A 17506-nucleotide genomic window follows, 5' to 3' on the forward strand; every position below is an offset into this window, starting at 1 on the left:
CTCCATTTCAGTGCTAATAAGACCACTTACCATCTGTGTAGCTGATTTTGATCTATTTAGTAACTTCATGTCCATCTGGGCAGCCAGGTTTATTTTTTTTATGTTTTGCCTAAATTGCATAAAGCGCAAGTGATTTCCTTCCTCTTCCTTCTGTAATCTGCGCTCGTGTTCCAACTCTGTTGACTGTGGTTTCAATGAGATGTTAGACTTTAATCTTACTTTAGTCAATGGGAATTTACTAACGTGTCTATTTCCTGTATGTCACAGCCTTGCTTGGCACAAACATGTTTGTTTGCCAATTTTTTTTATTTGTTTGATACAGGTTTTTCCTCATTTTGTGATTGCTTTTTCTTATTTGCCCACCATTTTCTTTATTCAGTGATCTTCTTCTATCATTTTCTTGTCTTATTTGCCTTGTTCACTTATCTTTATAGTGTATCTTATGACCATCGTTTCTTGCAATGACGATCATTTCTTGCATTGTTTACTAACTGTTATTATTTGCTGCACATCCATCCAGTAGTCAGAGACTATTCTCCTTGTTTAACACCTCTTTCTCTTTATGGTGTTAACTTTACCAGTGTTAATCATCTCTCAAGGACAGAGTGAGAAGTGAAGATAGATTAAAAGGAAGAGAAATGAACAGTGCAATTCAGAATTACGTCGGAGGGAAGAAGTGAAAAGGGCCGGTAGGAGAATAAAAATTAAAAAGCGAAAGCAAGAAGCAAATAATTGAATGAAACAATAAAAAAATAATGAGAAGTACAGTGAAGAAATAGAGGAGGATTCATTGACACAGGTATGTAGGAGGCATTTGGGTCCTTTGCGCTGTGCTGACGATGTTCAGTCAACTGAGTACTAGGTGTGCCGTAGGCAGACAATTCTTGTATGCCCATTTGTGCACTTGGCCAGTTGGTGGTGGTCATTCCTATATAAAACGCTGTGCAGTGAACACAAGTTAGCAGACATAAAAAAGGCTTGGTTGTGGCCAGTTGCTCTGCATCTTATATTATTGGATTTACTAAGGAGGTGATAGTGGGGCAGGTTTTACAGTGAAGATGATAACAGGAGTAGGAACATTGGGCTAAGAGTAATGATTTGGAAATATCATATTGTTTGATGAGAATGTAGTGGCTGTTAGGAGGGCAACAGGAAGAGACAGTGGGTAATCCGAGTAGGCTATCAGGAAGAGAGGATCTTATTTCAGGGCTTATCTAAAGAACTTAGACTCGGTGGAGTAATGTTTTGAGGGATTCAAGGCTTGGATGGTACTGGTGGCAATGGGACATCATCTGAGTTCTTTCTGGAAGTGAGAACTGTATTAGTCAGATGGTGAGTAGTATATTGCCCAGGAGATCTGTTTGTGGATAAGCTCTGTGGGGTAGCTATGGGAGAGGAAAGCCTGACAAACGTGGTTGGTTTAGGTGTTGAGGGTTTCAGTGGTGGAATAGATGTGGCTGCCTAGGCCATAGAGAAGGAAGTTATTTATGTGGATGAGGGATTCAGTGGTGGAACAGATATGTTTACTGTGGCTGCCTAGGCCATAGAGAAGGAAGTTATTTATGTAGAAGGGGGTGGTAGCTGTCAAAGTGTAGGTGTTTTTGCTTATTGGTTGATTTTATGTGGACTGTGGTTTGAGTGTGGGATTCAGTGAGGTGAAGGTTAAAACCAAAGGAAGTTGCTTTAGATTAAAGTGAATTAACTTGTTACAGAAAGTGAAGTAGTACATCATCATGAAGATGTCATTAAATAAATCTGTAGCAGGCCAGGTTGTCCAGCTTGTGTGTGTGTGTGTGTGTGTGTGTGTGTGTGTGATGAGGTTGCACCTCTAGTTACAAGTAGGGTTTCATATAGGAGATGGGTTGGAGTGGATTTGAGATGTTCAAGAAAGCAGTTGGTGTCTTTTATGGGAAGCCTTGTGTGGTGAGTTGTTTGTGCTGGTCAACCAGAGCTAATATGCATTTGGTGAGGGCATTGAAACCAGCTACTATGGGTCTGACAAGATGGCTGTTTCATGTATTTTTGGAAGTGGTTTGAAGGGAAGATGCAAGAAACAATTGTGAGCACTTGTGAGGGGGCTCGAGTTTTAAGAATTTTATGTAGCTCAGTCTGTATCCAAGGAATAGGGTTCTTAGGGATAGATTTCCATGTTGAACTGTCAGAGAGCTGACAATGCCCCTCTGTCACTTCTCACATTCAAGTAATGCAGTAGTGGAACATTTGTACACATGAAGAATGTTGATAAAACATCTTGCCTTCAGGTCACAGATAGCTCAGGATGCAACTTGAGTAAGGTTCGGAGTTCTGATGATGTTTTTCGGGAAGGATTTGAGAGGCAGTGTTGGAAGTGAGGAATTTCTAGAAAGCCTAGACAGAATGGTTTTGGGGAACATGAGGAGGATCCCTTTGTGATTTGTGTTAGAATTGTTCTAAGCAAGGTTTGATGCTAACACCTATGGTTTGTGGGTTGGGATTGGGTAGTGAAGTGGTACTTCCAGTTGGTGTTATAGTTGAATGAGAGAAGATCTTTGAGTAGTACTGTGTGATTGAATTTGGGTGTGGGACTGAAGATTAGGCGTTTGGAAAGAACTCGTGTTTCAGAATTGGAGAGGGATCTGGATGTGAGGTTAAGGGCAGATTGGACAACAAGGTTGTGACATGTTATAATTTGATTAGGGTTATGTTTGGGTTTGGGTGGCAGATGTGCTGGGATTGGAAGGTTAAATAAGAAGCCGTGGCTGGGACTGTTAACTAGGAAGGGTCGTTTTTTGTGACTGTGTTGTGGATGATAATTTCCTGAGTGGGAAACCGCTTTTAAGGTACGTGACTAACAAACTGGAGATCTTTTATAGATAGAGTGAGACTTTTGTTCAGGTTTGTATTTAACCATCAGGTAAATCAGTTACGACCAAAATAAAATGAAAACATTAATTTGAATCAGAGAGTTCAGAGCAATTGAATTTTGTCATATTGGCATAGTGAAGAGCTGGTTCATGCTGAGAGTCACATGGTGTTAATTTCCTTTGTCAGCGATGGGTGATATGGGTGAAATAAGTGACTGTAAATGGCAAAACAAATTACTATAAAAGAAGAATTAATGCCATTATCTGTGGCATGGTGATATTTATGAGGAAGAAATATAAATCTCTCAAGGAGGAGTTTTCTGTGTGAATTTAAATAATTTCAATCATGTAATCTTACAAAGACTTCATTGCCCTATTATGATGGCAGAAAATGTATCATAGTGATTGTATTGCTGGCTGTGGCAGTGTACCTATGGACTGTTTTGGAAATAATGTGCACTGCATGAGGAAATGTGAGTTCCTGTTGTAAACTGACCAACCACTAATATGTGTGCTATATATCAGTAATGTTGAAAATACCTGACTGTGCAAAGTTGTTTATTAGAATTGAGTATGTTTTGTTGTATATGGTGACAAAAGGTTTTTTTTCTGCAAGGTACATCACATTAATAATGTCAGTTTCTGATTGTCTACCCAGTTGGTTTCGTATGGCTTACAAGATCCTATGTTGTAGTTCAGTGAAAGTGTCTCATAACACCAGTTGGCAGTTTTCCTAATTTTAATTGTTAAATAGATAAAATGGGTGGAACCACTTTGGTTTCAAAATTATTATATGGATAGTCTTTTGTTTATAAAATATTGTTCTTATAGTGAAAGGTGGTCTCTGTTTATCTACCAAACTTTCAAATTCAGAACAGTGATGAAATATTGTGGTTTTTAATTTCTAGTATACTCTCTTGCTTCTTAGCACCTGTGTATTTCTTAGTGTTTCATAGATAGCATAACTGCAATTACACCACTTTTATATTAGTAAACACTTGTTTCAGGGAAGTGGATGATGAAGATGAAATGCTGTATGGTGAGAGTGATACACCATTATTTGACAAAAGTACTACTCAAGAAAAACAAAATCACTTGGGAGGTACAGCTGGTGAGAAGGATACTCCGTGGTAAGAAAAGATTTATGTAGAACTATATGCAACAAATTTCTGTCATATGCCACTTTCTATTATAACTTGCTTTCTAATGTTTGAGATTGTGATGGTGGTATGTGAGTTTGAGGATATTTCCTCAACGCAGAATTTTAAAATGTAAAATAATTAAGTCCATGGTCTGTCAGTGTAGTGTCTAACGCACAAAAAGTGGATAAAGAGAACACTACTGCTATTGGGTTAAAAATATATAGAAATTAAATGACAAGAATAGAGGAAAAAATAGATTGCTGCTTACCTTAAATGTGACACGTTAAGTTGCAGACAGGCACAATTAAAAGACACACATCAGCTTTCGACCACACCCTTTGTCAGAAAAAGAGAAACACACACCATTCATTCATTCAAGCAAGCACACACACATCATGCACACATGACCACCATCTCTGGTAGGTTGGGCATCAAACTTATGCATGAGAAAGGTCATTATGCAGTTAAGTGAACTGAGGAGGAATTAAAACAAGATTATTATACACCAGATTTGACTAAGAAGGTGAAAAGAGTGACCTCAAGTTATATAAGATGTTGAATTGTGAGTAAGAAATCAGGAAAGATGAAAGATTTCCGTCATCGCTTATACAAAGAAAATGTGCTATTATATACTCATCACATGTATCATATTGGACCACTTCAAAGGTACAGCCACATTGTAAGTATTATTGAAGCATTTACAGAGGTTATCTGGCTGTATCATGTAAAGGCTACAAAATCAACAGATGGAATTAATTACAGAAAACTAATTTTGGAAATCCAGTCCAAATAATTACTGATAGCGGAACTTGCTTTACTTCTCAAGTTTTCAAGGAGTACTGCATTACAGAAGAAACTGAACACATTTTATTAATGACAGGACTCCCAAGAGCAAGTGGACAGGTTGGGAGGATCAATTCTGCTTTGGCTAAAATCATTGCTAAGCTTAGTATTGATAGGCCTAAAGAGTGGTGAAAGGCGCTCCCATCAGTTCATCGTGCCATGAATTCAACATACAACAGAAGTATTGGGAAAATACCATTTGAATTTTTGATATGAGCTAAGATGCATACAGACTGATCTTCACATCATAAAATTATAAGAAGAAAAAATTACTAATTCATTTGAAGAAAGAGACAGTAAACAGAAGGAAGCTGCTGAGCTACAGATCAGCAAGGTACAAGAAGAAAATCATGCAAGTTTCAACAGACATCAGAAGAAAGCCTCGATGTACATAGTTGGTGATCTGGTGGCAGTACAATGAACACAAGCTGGACCAGCACTGAAGCTGAAGGTCAAGGACATAGGTCCCTATTGAGTTACAAAAGCTAAAACTAATGATTCCTATGATGTTTATTGAGAAGGTGATAACCACAAGAGTCCAGGGCAACCACAACATGTGCTGAATTTATGCAGCCCTGGCCAAGTGACTACTCATCATCTGAGTTGGATGGTTGTCATGATAACCAAATGTGTGATTCAGGTAGGGGGTTTGAGGGTGTCCTTCCTGAAGAGGTTGGTGACGTGCCAGAGAAGCTGAATATTGGATAGTAGTTTTATGTGTTTATCGAAAAATGGTATTCATTGAGTTCTTTTGTTTCTTTTGGCAGTAGAGTACTAAAGTTTGTAACTAGGAGATTAATAAATTATTCTTCTTGAACATTGAAAATTTCATTCCAACTCGTAAGGGGATGGCCTCAGACACAGCCAACTGATTCGGCTCAAATTTGACAGGTCGCTTGTGTACAACCTAAAACGAAGGACTCTTAAGATATTTTGGGTCAACACCCCAGCAATTTTGAGAAAATCACCCCTAAAGGTTATGACGAGCAATTGACTCAAAATTGGAGGGATCGATAGATAATTCTAAATACAGCATTTTTCATCATCAGGTATGGGGTCCGCAAACGCAAAATTTTTCGGAAATTGAGGAAAGAAACTTTTACAATTGCCGCTTCTGTACCCACATGGTAAACGCTTTTCGCCAATAGCGCAATGGCCACGGTAACTTGATGGAAATCGGAAAAGCCGATTTCGAATCTCGAAGAAACCTAGCAGATATTATTCTTTTCGTTTGTATTTTTCCATATCTCAATTGATAGGGATAGGAGGGTTAATAAGGCAAGTAAATCAATAAGGAGGGATCACAGATAACCAACCATGCGACACTTGTTTACAGCTAGGCACGGGGCAGAATGCACGCGTTGAGAGTTATGTTGTCCTGGTTGCCTCTTTGTCATATCATATTTGTGAACCTGGAAATGTGAAAGTGTCCAGCACGAGTCTTATAGAAGTCAATCGGAATGAGTTGTTTTCAGTCATTAGGCTGCCGCTAACCTCATGAGTACATGTAGTGATTTTTCCATCATTAATGCACCTGGATGAAATACGTTTTGTGAATGAATACAGTGTTCTTCTGTAAGTAACATATGATGAGTACTGTATGTAGTTTGCAGTAATTAGCTCGTCTGTTTATGGCATAGTAACTAGTTATTGTTTGTTGTGGCATATCCTTCAGGTGCATAATCTGAATAGTGGAGGATGTACACCGTTCGATTAGCACTGTAGTATATAGTTGGGAGCCTGTCACAGACGATGGCAAGCGGGAAGTTACCGACGCTGTGTTTTGGTTTGTAAAATTGTTGCAAGACAGATGCATTATCAGTGCACTACCAGAAGCAGGCAGTTCTGTTTCTCAGCATTCCAGATTGATAGGAGCAGCTATCATCGAGCGATTTTTGAAGCTGATGAACAAAATAACTTTTGTTGATACTGAAGTACTATACCATGAAGATGAAGCAGAAGGTGATTCAGTGGAAGATATCCTGACTAGTGAATCGCAAAATGGTCATAACACTTTGGAAATCTCCACCTCACTGGGAATATGTGTTTCATCTGTTTCCGATGAGTATTACGAACCGGTTACTAAACGATTGAACTACGGCGCTATACCCTTTGAAGTAAAAGTAAAGGCGGTAGCTCTAGCCAGGAATCATCCAAATTGGAACTTACAAACACTGCTAAAGAATGGAGCAACAACAGCCCTGAAAAGGGAGAAGGACTTGAAATTGCGGGAAAATGATATCGTTAAAGGAGGGACAAGATACGACAAATACCAGACAATAAATAAGTGGACATACGACCAATTTGTCGAATCTCGTTGTCGTAGCGAGATTGTAACAATGAGAATAAATCAGCAGTGGGCTGCAGGTGCAGCACTTCAATATATGATGAACAAGGATTTTACGTTTGCTGCATCATTATCTTGGGCAAGAAATTTCAAATCTGAGCATCAAATTTGTCAACAGCACATCACTAACTACATCTCTAGTAAGGAGGTACAAAATTTAGTAGATATACAGATAGTGGCAGCTCTCTTCAGCACGCAAATGGCGTTACTTATGACCGGTTTTAATCATGATTACGTAATCAACACCGATCAAACAGGATGCGGGTATCAGCTGAACATTTGACGCACATTATTGCATAAGGGAGAAAAATGAACCCTTGTCACAGTTGGTAGTAAAAACAAACTAACACATTTGTGCACGGCGCAATATGTCATCACAGCCATTGGAAAAGTGTTGCCTAAGGTTTTCCTGTGTTTACAAGAAACTAAAGTTACATTTGGTCCTCGGGTTATACACTACTGGCCATTAAAATTGCTACACCAAGAAGAAATGCAGAAATGTTCATTGGACAAATATATTATTCTAGAACTGACGTGATTACATTTTCACGCAATTTGGGTGGATAGATCCTGATAAATCAGTACCCAGAACAACCTCCTCTGGCCGTAATAACGGCCTTGATACGCTTGGGCATTGAGTCAGATGGAGTTTGGATGGCGTGTACAGGTACAGCTGCCCATGCCGCTTCAACAGGATACCACAGTTCATCAAGAATAGTGACTGGCGTATTGTGACGAGCCAGTTGCTCGGCTGCCGTTGACCAGACGTTTTCAATTGGTGAGAGATCTGGAGAATGTGCTGGCCAGGGCAGCAGTCGAACATTTTCTTAATCCAGAAAGGCCCGTACAGGACCTGCAACATGTGGTCATGCATTATCCTGCTGAAATGTAGGGTTTCGCAGGGATCGAATGAAGGGTAGAGCCACGTGTCGTAACACATCTGAAATGTAACGTCCACTGTTCAAAATGCTGTCAATGCGAACAAGAGGTGACCAAGACATGTAACCAATGGCACACCATACCATCACGCTGGGTGATACGCCAGTATGGTGGTGATGAGTACACGCTTCCAATGTGCGTTCACCACGATGTCGCCAAACACGGATGCGACCATCATGATGCTGTAAACAGAACCTGGATTCATCCGAAAAAATGACGTTTTGCCATTCGTGCACCCAGGTTTGTCGTTGAGTACAGCATCGCATGCACTCCTGTCTGTGATGCAGCGTCAAGGGTAACTGCAGCCATGGTCTCCGAGCTGATAGTCCATGCTGTTGCAAACGTCGTCGAACTGTTTGTGCAGATGATTGTTGTCTTGCATGCGTCCCCATCTGTTGACTCAGGGATCTAGACGTGGCTGCACAATCTGTTACAGCCATGCGAATAAGATGCCTGTCAGCTCGATTGCTAGTGATACGAGGCCATTGGGATCCAGCAAGGCGATCCGTATTACCCTCCTGAACCCACCAATTCCATATTCTGCTAACAGTCGTTGAAACTCGACCAACGCGAGCAGCAATGACGTGATACGATAAATCGCAATCACGATACGCTACAATCTGACCTTTATCAAATCGGAAATGTGATGGTACACATTTCTCCTCCTTACACGAGGCATCACAACAACGTTTTACCAGGCAATGTCGTCAACTGCTGTTTGTGTATGAGAAATCGGTTGGAAACTTTCCTCACTTTAGCACGTTGTAGGTGTTGCCACCGGCGCCAGCCTTGCGTGAATGCTCTGAAAAGCTAATCATTTGCATATCACAGCATCTTCTTCCTGTCGGTTAAATTTCGCTTCTGTAGCATTTCATCTTCGTGGTGTAGCAATTTTAGTGGCCAGTAGTATAGAAGAGGTCAATCGTTTAACTGACTCGTTGAAAAAAGTTTACATTACCTGCTCCAGATCCGGGAAACTGACTAATGCGATTTACATAACATTTCTTGAGAATGTTTTAAAACCATACTTTTCCGATAACAAGTTTTGTCTAATATTGGATTCCTGGAGTGGACAAATTAATACTACAATATATGACACAATGTTTATAGTTGGCGAGGGTCAGCCAACTTGCACAGTTAAAAGTAATACCGCCAAACTGCACGCATGTGTACTAGCCGTGTGATGTTTATTTCTATTGCTGGGTTAAAAACTTTATTTCCAGGCTTCAGAATTGCAGTGTGCTTCTGGAAACCCAGTGGGAATTGCACAACCACACGGATGCCATAACTATTCACATAATTCATAACCAACTTTCAGCATCGATTTTTCAGGCAGTGATATCGTATGCGTGGTATGCATCAAAATTAATTCCCAAAAAAGACATATTTTTAAATGCAAACCGTGTTTGTTTTCCGCTGACTCTTCGGAAGGGACAGTGTAGCTGTCAGAAGACTGCATTCATTAGATGTTCTTGGTGCCGTGAGTATATTTGTTTTGAATGTTTATATGACAAGTACTATCCATCTAGTTGTTCGAAGAAAAGTGAGGACACGTAACAGTGACTGGAAGAGCTGTTGTAAAGTGACCTTGAATAACATTTTAGTTGTGTACTATCTCAAGATGTTTGAGAAATTTATTTGCCTACCTTATTATAATCATTCCTTACCTTATTAACCCTCCTATCCGTATCAATTGAGATATGGAAAAATATAAACAAAAAAAAGAACATCCGCTAGGTTTCTTCGCGATTCGAATCCAGGTTCTCTGATTCCAAGCCAGTTACCTTGGCCATTGTACTATCAGTGCTGTCGGCGAAAAGCGTTTACCATGTGAGTACAGAAGTGGCACTTGTAAACGTTGCTTACTTCGATTTTTGGAAAAGTATGATGATGAAAAATGCTCTATTTACAGTTATCTATCGATCCCGCCAATTTTGAGTTGATTGCTCATCATAACCTTTATGGGTGATTTTCTCAAAAACACGGGGTTGTTGACCCAAAATATCTTAGATTCCTTTGTTTTAGGTTGTACACAAGCGACCTGCCAAATCTGAGCCGAATCGGTTGGCCGTGTCTGAAGCCGTCCCCTTGTCGGAGGCCCTAAGAGTCTGAAAGAACAACTAATTGTTCTAATTAAATTTATCTCTGTTCAAAAAGCTCTTTTTTCCTGCAGTCACTATTTATATTCTTGGATACCTTTTCTGTGCCATGGTTGCTACAATGAATTTTTTTCCCATTCCATTTTTGTGGGCCTCTTTGAGATTTTATACAGAGTGCCATGGGGAGGAAAAGAGTCAATTCGTCAACTAACTTGTTCACACATTTGACAAAAATTACACAAAAAGTCTTTTTTATTTTTTTAACCATGCTTTTAACTAACAAGATCATACTCCGCAAAGTAAAGTCAAGCGGAACTGATTCATAAGTGACAGTGCAACTAGTTGTTCAGAACAACACCATCCATTGTGTGCATCCCTGTAGAATTGAAAAGTTTGTGTCTAACAAATTTTCTCTTCCAGGAAAGAGCTGAAATTGAATGTGGTATCTGTACGTTAACCACCCAAACAATAAAATGTTTAAATGGCAGTATATCAAAAACTTGTATTCCTTCTGAAGAAGGAAGTACAATAAATTTACTTGCCTTTAAATAGTGACTTGTAAAAAAAAGAAAAGTGGAAAAACTATACTTTTCGTAGTCATAATACTTTTCGTAGTCATAATTAATCTCAAGGCATGTTGCATTAAGAAAAATTCATAATAAATATGAAATAATAATAAATGAGGATATTGTAATGATGATACGAGCGACATAAATTTTGTAGAAGTAAGTCTAATGTGATTGATTAACTACAGCTGTAATACATAGAACTCTATTTGCACATTAATTTATAGGTGGAAAAAATATCTTCAAGAAGTTAAACCTTCATATTGGGTTTTCCTTGCGAGAGAAAATGGAAACCTGGAGATATACACATTGCCTGACTTCCGGTTAAGTTACGTTGTACGTAATTTTGGACAAGGCCTTCGGGTGCTGTCTGACAGCCTCGGAGCAGTGCCAACTCCGGTCACAGGTGGTGGTTCAGCTGGAACTGCAACAGAGAATGCATCACCAAGTGGTACATCCACACCAGGAGTAGATGCCATAGTTAGAGAAATCTTGGTAGTGGCACTAGGTCATCATGGCAGCCGTCCACTCCTGCTTGTCAGGCTTGATGATGAACTACTGTTGTATGAAGCTTACCGTTATCCCCGTGGCTATTTGAAGATGCGTTTCCGACGGATGCCACACAATGTTCTAGTGCATGAGAGGCGGTCTAGGTAAGGCTATGTCAATTTCAATAAATTTTATGATAGATTTCTTATGCATTGATAGTATGTAAAATCACACTCCTTTTTGGGGGAGGTAGAAGGGGTGAGATAAGGGGGAGTTTCGATTTGAAATGTACTCATTCTTATATGTGTGTATTGCATGTAATATGCTCATTGTAGCTACTGGAAAATTGCTGGTACTTCCTTTTATTATTTTTGTTGCTAAGTGCTGTCCCTATTTTATAACAGATTTATAAGAGATGCATCCAAAGGTATAAAGGGTTTTTTGGTGTATTTTTGAGTGCTGATTTCAGGTAACATGTTCAATCATATGCACTTTTGACAAAAATGATGATTTCTCTGAGGTATGCAAAATGTAGCTATTTAATTGTTATAATAATTCCAGTATTTTTTGTGAAGGTTTGCAATGTAACCTGATAATAAAAGGTGTTTTCCTTTATATTTTACAATACAGCTACCTACATATTGCTGTGATATTATAATATCGAGCCCTATATGTTTGTTTTACGTACTGTTTTTCACTACTGTTTTTCACTCAAACATAAGCAGTATGTGATTGACTGATATCTATTTTTGCGAATTTCGTGGCTGCAAGAGCTTATATTAACTCTTCTGACTGCATCTGTTACATCTGTGGCAAGCTTTTAGTGAAATAGCAACAGTAGTCAATCTCAGACTTGATCAAAGAAGTCTATTTTGTGTACTTTGGCGTAAAGTTTGGGAATCGGAACAAGTCATAGGCCCCACGTTGAGTATGTTTAAGTTGTGAGGAAGGACTCTGCATTTGGTCTAAGCAAAAGATGGGATCTAATTGTTTTGGGATACCAGTAGTATCAAAGGAGTTTTGAAATTTCAGTGATGAGTGTTACTTTTGAACACAGCTTTAAAACCAGAAAGGAAATCTATTATCTGTGCATTGTATCTTCATTGCCTCCTATGCATCATGGACCTGATATTCCTGTACTTGTGCAACCTGATAGTCTTTATGGTGTGTTTCCACTTTTGGGAAACAAGACATACGATGGTCATGATGAAGGTTGTGAAGTCAAGAACTGCCATGAGCCACAATTGTTTTCACAATCTGAATTAAAGAATTTGACCATATACCTGTCACTCCTAAAAGATATTGCATAGTTGTTAGCCTCTAAACTGGAAAAGAGCTTCTTGGTCTCTTTAGCCTCTTTCTCTTGGTTCAGAAGTAGAAAACAGAGATTTCTTTCTGTACTTGCTTCAATGTTCCTGGTTTGATGCAAACCTTTGGGATTTAGTACGAGGCAGAAGATTGGAGACTTCATCAATTCTTCAAAAGGAAGTCTCAGTGCCATCCTTCTAAGGCAGGCCTGGCAAAATGTATCTCACGACACATTTCCCTGCAGCAAGTGTTCCCCCCACGCTCCCCCTCCAACCTCACCTGTCCTGTGCTGTCATGGCCCCACCACAGCCCTACTGGCCAATTGCAGGGATGACTGACAGACAGTGTGCATCGTGAGACTTACCTGGTCCCTATATAAAAACATCATAGGATGTAATGTACAACAACTTTCAGTTTTACTTATCTGTCTCATATTCTTATGCTTAATTTAACAAGATATTTAACTATTTAGGTTAGATTTATTTAATTTGAAATTGACAAGTTCTGCACTGTCAATTTCAGTTTGCGTTGTAGCAAAACAAAGCTGATGTTTCAAGGACTCATTGTTCACTGTTTTATGCTGAGTAGTTTTAATGTTATTCATTAAAGGAAAAAGTACTTTCACAAGTGTATGTTAATCTGAAAAAAGCTTTCATTTTAAGAGCAAAGTCTCCTAGTTTTGGTACTGATCTTGTGGAATGACTTCAAAAATTGCTGCATCTTTATCTGTTTGGGATAGCATGAATGGATCATTTTGTAAACTGCAGACTTCTTCTTGACCATCACTTCTATCACTAGTCAATAAAATTGAAAGTTGGTGACTGAAATTTCGTAAATAGATCTCGCTGTGACGAAAAACGTCTTTGCTTTAATGACTTCCATCCCAACTTGCGTATCATATCTGCCACACTCTCTCCCCTATTACGTGATAATACAAAACGAGCTGCCCTTTTTTGCACCCTTTCAATGTCCTCCGTCAATCCCACCTGGTAAGGATCCCACACCGCGCAGCAATATTCTAACAGAGGACGAACGAGTGTAGTGTAAGCTGTCTCTTTAGTGGACTTGTTGCATCTTCTAAGTGTCCTGCCAATGAAACGCAACCTTTGGCTTGCCTTCCCCACAATATTATCTATGTGGTCTTTCCAACTGAAGTTGTTCGTAATTTTAACACCCAGGTACTTAGTTGAATTGACAGCCTTGAGAATTGTACTATTTATCGAGTAATCGAATTCCAACGGATATCTTTTGGGACTCATGTGGATCACCTCACACTTTTCGTTATTTAGCGTCAACTGTCACCTGCCACACCATACAGCAATCTTTTCTAAATCGCTTTGCAACTGATACTGATCTTCGGATGACCTTACTAGACGGTAAATTACAGCGTCATCTGCGAACAACCTAAGAGAACTGCTCAGATTGTCACTCAGGTACTTTATATAGATCAGGAACAGCAGAGGTCCTAGGATGCTTCCCTGGGGAACACTTGATATCACTTCAGTTTTACTCGATGATTTGCCGTCTATTACTACGAACTGCGACCTTCCTGACAGGAAATCACGAATCCAGTTGCACAACTGAGACGATACCCCATAGGCCTGCAGCTTGATTAGAAGTCGCTTGTGAGGAACGGTGTCAAAAGCTTTCCGGAAATCTAGAAATACGGAATCAACTTGAGATCCCCTGTCGATAGCGGCCATTACTTCGTGCGAATAAAGAGCTAGCTGCGTTGCACAAGAATGATGTTTTCTGAAACCATGCTGATTACGTATCAATATATCGTTCCCTTTGAGGTGATTCATAATGTTTGAATACAGTATATGCTCCAAAACCCTACTGCAAATCGACGTCAATGATATAGGTCTGTAGTTTGATGGATTACTCCTACTACCCTTCTTAAACACTGGTGCGACCTGCACAGTTTTCCAATCTGTATGTACAGATCTATCGGTGAGCGAGCAGTTGTATATGATTGCTAAGTAGGGAGCTATTGTATCAGCGTAATCTGAAAGGAACCTAATCGGTATACAATCTGGACCTCAAGACTTGCCCGTATCAAGCGATTTGAGTTGCTTCACAACTCCTAAGGTATCTACTTATAAGAAACTCATGCTAGCAGCTGTTCGTTTTTCAATTTCTGGAATATTCCATTCGTCTTCCCTGATGAAGGAATTTCGGAAAACTGCGTTCAGTAACTCCGCTTTTGCGGCACACTCGTCGGTAACAGTACCAAGCACTGTGCAGCGAAGGTATTGACTGCATCTTGCCACTTGTGTACTTTACATACGACCAGAATTTCTTCGCATTTTGTACCAAATTTCGAGACAATGTTTCGTTGCGGAACCTATTAAAAGCATCTCGCATTGAAGTCCGTGCCAAATTTCGTGCGTCTGTAAATTTTGGCCAATCTTTGGGATTTCGCATTCTTCTGAACTTCGCATGCTTTTTCCATTGCCTCTGCAACAGCGTTCGGACCTGTTTTGTGTACCATGGGGGATCAGTTCTATCTCTTACCAATTTATGCGGTATGAATATCTCAATTGCTGTTGCTACTATATCTTTGAATTTGAGCTACATCTCGTCTACATTTGCATAGTAAGTTAGGAAGGAATGGAGATTGTCTCTTAGGAAGGCTTCTAGTGACACTTTATCCACTTTTTTAAATAAAATTATTTTGCGTTTGTTTTTGATGGATTTGGAAGAAATGGTATTGAGCCTAGCTACAACGACCTTGTGAACACTAATCCCTGTATCAGTCATGATGCTCTCTATTAGCTCTGGATTGTTTGTGGCTAAGAGGTCAAGTGTGTTTTCGCAGCCATTTACAATTCGCATGGGTTCGTGGACTAACTGCTCGAAATAATTTTCGGAGAAAGCATTTAGGACAACCTCTGAAGATGTTTTCTGCCTACCACCGGTTTTGAACAAGTATTTTTGCCAACATATCGAGGGAAGGTTGAAGTCCCCACCAACTATAACCATATGAGCGGGGTATTTATTTGTTACGAGACTCAGATTTTCTCTGAACTGTTCAGCAACTATATCATCGGAATCTGGGGGGCGATAGAAGGAGCCAATTATTAACTTAGTTCGGCTGTTAAGTATAACCACTACCCATACCAATTCGCACGGAGTATCTACTTCGACTTCACTACAAGATAAACCACTACTGACAGACACAAACACTCCACCACCAATTCTGCCTAATCTATCTTTCCTGAACACCGTCTGAGACTTCGTAAAAATTTCTGCAGAACTTATTTCAGGCTTTAGCCAGCTTTCTGTACCTATAAGGATTTCAGCTTCTGTGCTTTCTATTAGCGCTTGAAGCTCAGGGACTTTCCCAGCACAACTACAACAATTTACAACTACAATTCTGACTGTTCCTTGATCCAAGCACGTCCTGTATTTGCCATGCACCCTTTGAGATTGCAGCCCACCCCGTACATTCCCGAGGCCTTCTAACCTAAAAAACTGCCCAGTCCACACCACACAGCCTCCGCTACCCGTGTAGCCGCCAGCTGAGTGTAGTGAACTGACCTATTCAGCGGAACCCGAAACCCCACCACCCTATGGCACAAGTCAAGGAATCTGCAACCAACACGGTTGCAAAACTGTCTGAGCCTCTGATTCAGACCCTCCACCCGGCTCTGCACCAAAGGTCCGCAGTCGGTTCTGTCAACGATGCTGGAGATGGTGAGCTCTGCCTTCATCTCGTAAGCAAGACTGGCAGCCTTCACCAAATCAGACAGCTGCTGGAATCCAGAGAGAATTTCCTCAGATCCAAAGTGACACACGTCATTAGTGCCGACATGTGCCACCACCTGCAGCTGGCTGCACCCTGTGCTCTTCATGGCCTCCGGAAGGACCCTTTCCACATCAGGAATGACTCCACCCGGAATGGACACAGAGTGCACACTGGATTTCTTCCCCTCCTTAGCCGCCATATCCCTAAGGGGCCCCATTACGCGTCTGACATTGGAGCTCCCAACTACCAATAAGCCCACCCTCTGCGACTGCCCGGACCTTGAAGGCTGAGAATCATCCTGTGAAACAGGGCAGGCAGCTGCATCTGGCTCAGCTAGAGACAGTGCCTGAAACCTGTTTGTCAAACGCACCGGAGAGGCTTTCTGATCAGCCTCCGGGGACATCTTTTGCTGCCTGCCACGCCTTGGAACGACCTCCCAATCAACCACAGGTGAGGGCTCAGCCCCACTGCGGGCAACAACGGGAGCAACCACAGCGGCAGACCAATCTGGGGACAGACGGGATGAGGTTGACATCCCCGTGATACCCAAGCCCGGCTCCCCACAGTGGTGCCCATTGGCAACAACCTCAAGCTGTGCGACCGAAGTCAGCGCCGTTTGCAGCTGTGAGCAAAGGGATGCCAACTCAGCCCTCATCCGAACACAGCAATCACAGTCCCTGTCCATTCTAATCGATGTTGAACAACAGTTACTGAAACATGAGTCCGTGCCTAGATAATGCAAGGGAAACACACAAAGAATGTATGAACTATCCTGTACAAATGCCTAATGACTGCACTACAATCTGCCTGAATTTACGATTACAGTAACTAAAACTCAAGATTACACCTCCTATAGGAAACTCACACGCAATTTAAGTAAGAATCTACGAAGTAAACACTAAAGCGCGATGCTACAACTCTCAAATACTATAATACGCCCGAAATTTATGAACTAAACAATGCAAGTACGCAAAAACACGCAAAGAAATTAAGAATTAAACTATGTAACAAATAAGTAAGCTAGGGGTATACGACTTGCTGCTGGCAGCTGCTTATCCAACGGCGGCAGGGAGCACACTGGCTGCGACCAACCGACACTGGACATTCGAAACAAAAACAGAAGACAGATGACTATGCGAATTTACACTATTCAGGTACTAAAGCGCAATGCTACAACTC

The 17506-nt window shown here is 40.6% G+C and overlaps 1 protein-coding gene across 6 annotated transcripts in view; it reads left to right on the plus strand.

Annotated features, from left to right (window-relative positions):
- Positions 1-17506, plus strand: part of LOC124777949 (cleavage and polyadenylation specificity factor subunit 1) — a 299452-nt gene that overhangs the window by 176469 nt on the left and 105477 nt on the right. For all 6 annotated transcript variants that reach the window (XM_047253499.1, XM_047253500.1, XM_047253504.1 and 3 more), the window contains 2 exons: positions 3851-3973; positions 11007-11432. In XM_047253499.1, the coding sequence (XP_047109455.1) occupies positions 3851-3973; positions 11007-11432 (549 nt within the window). The remainder of the gene's footprint in view (positions 1-3850; positions 3974-11006; positions 11433-17506) is intronic.

Source organism: Schistocerca piceifrons, chromosome 2 (genome assembly GCF_021461385.2).
Source record: "Schistocerca piceifrons isolate TAMUIC-IGC-003096 chromosome 2, iqSchPice1.1, whole genome shotgun sequence".
NCBI lineage: Eukaryota > Metazoa > Arthropoda > Insecta > Orthoptera > Acrididae > Schistocerca > Schistocerca piceifrons.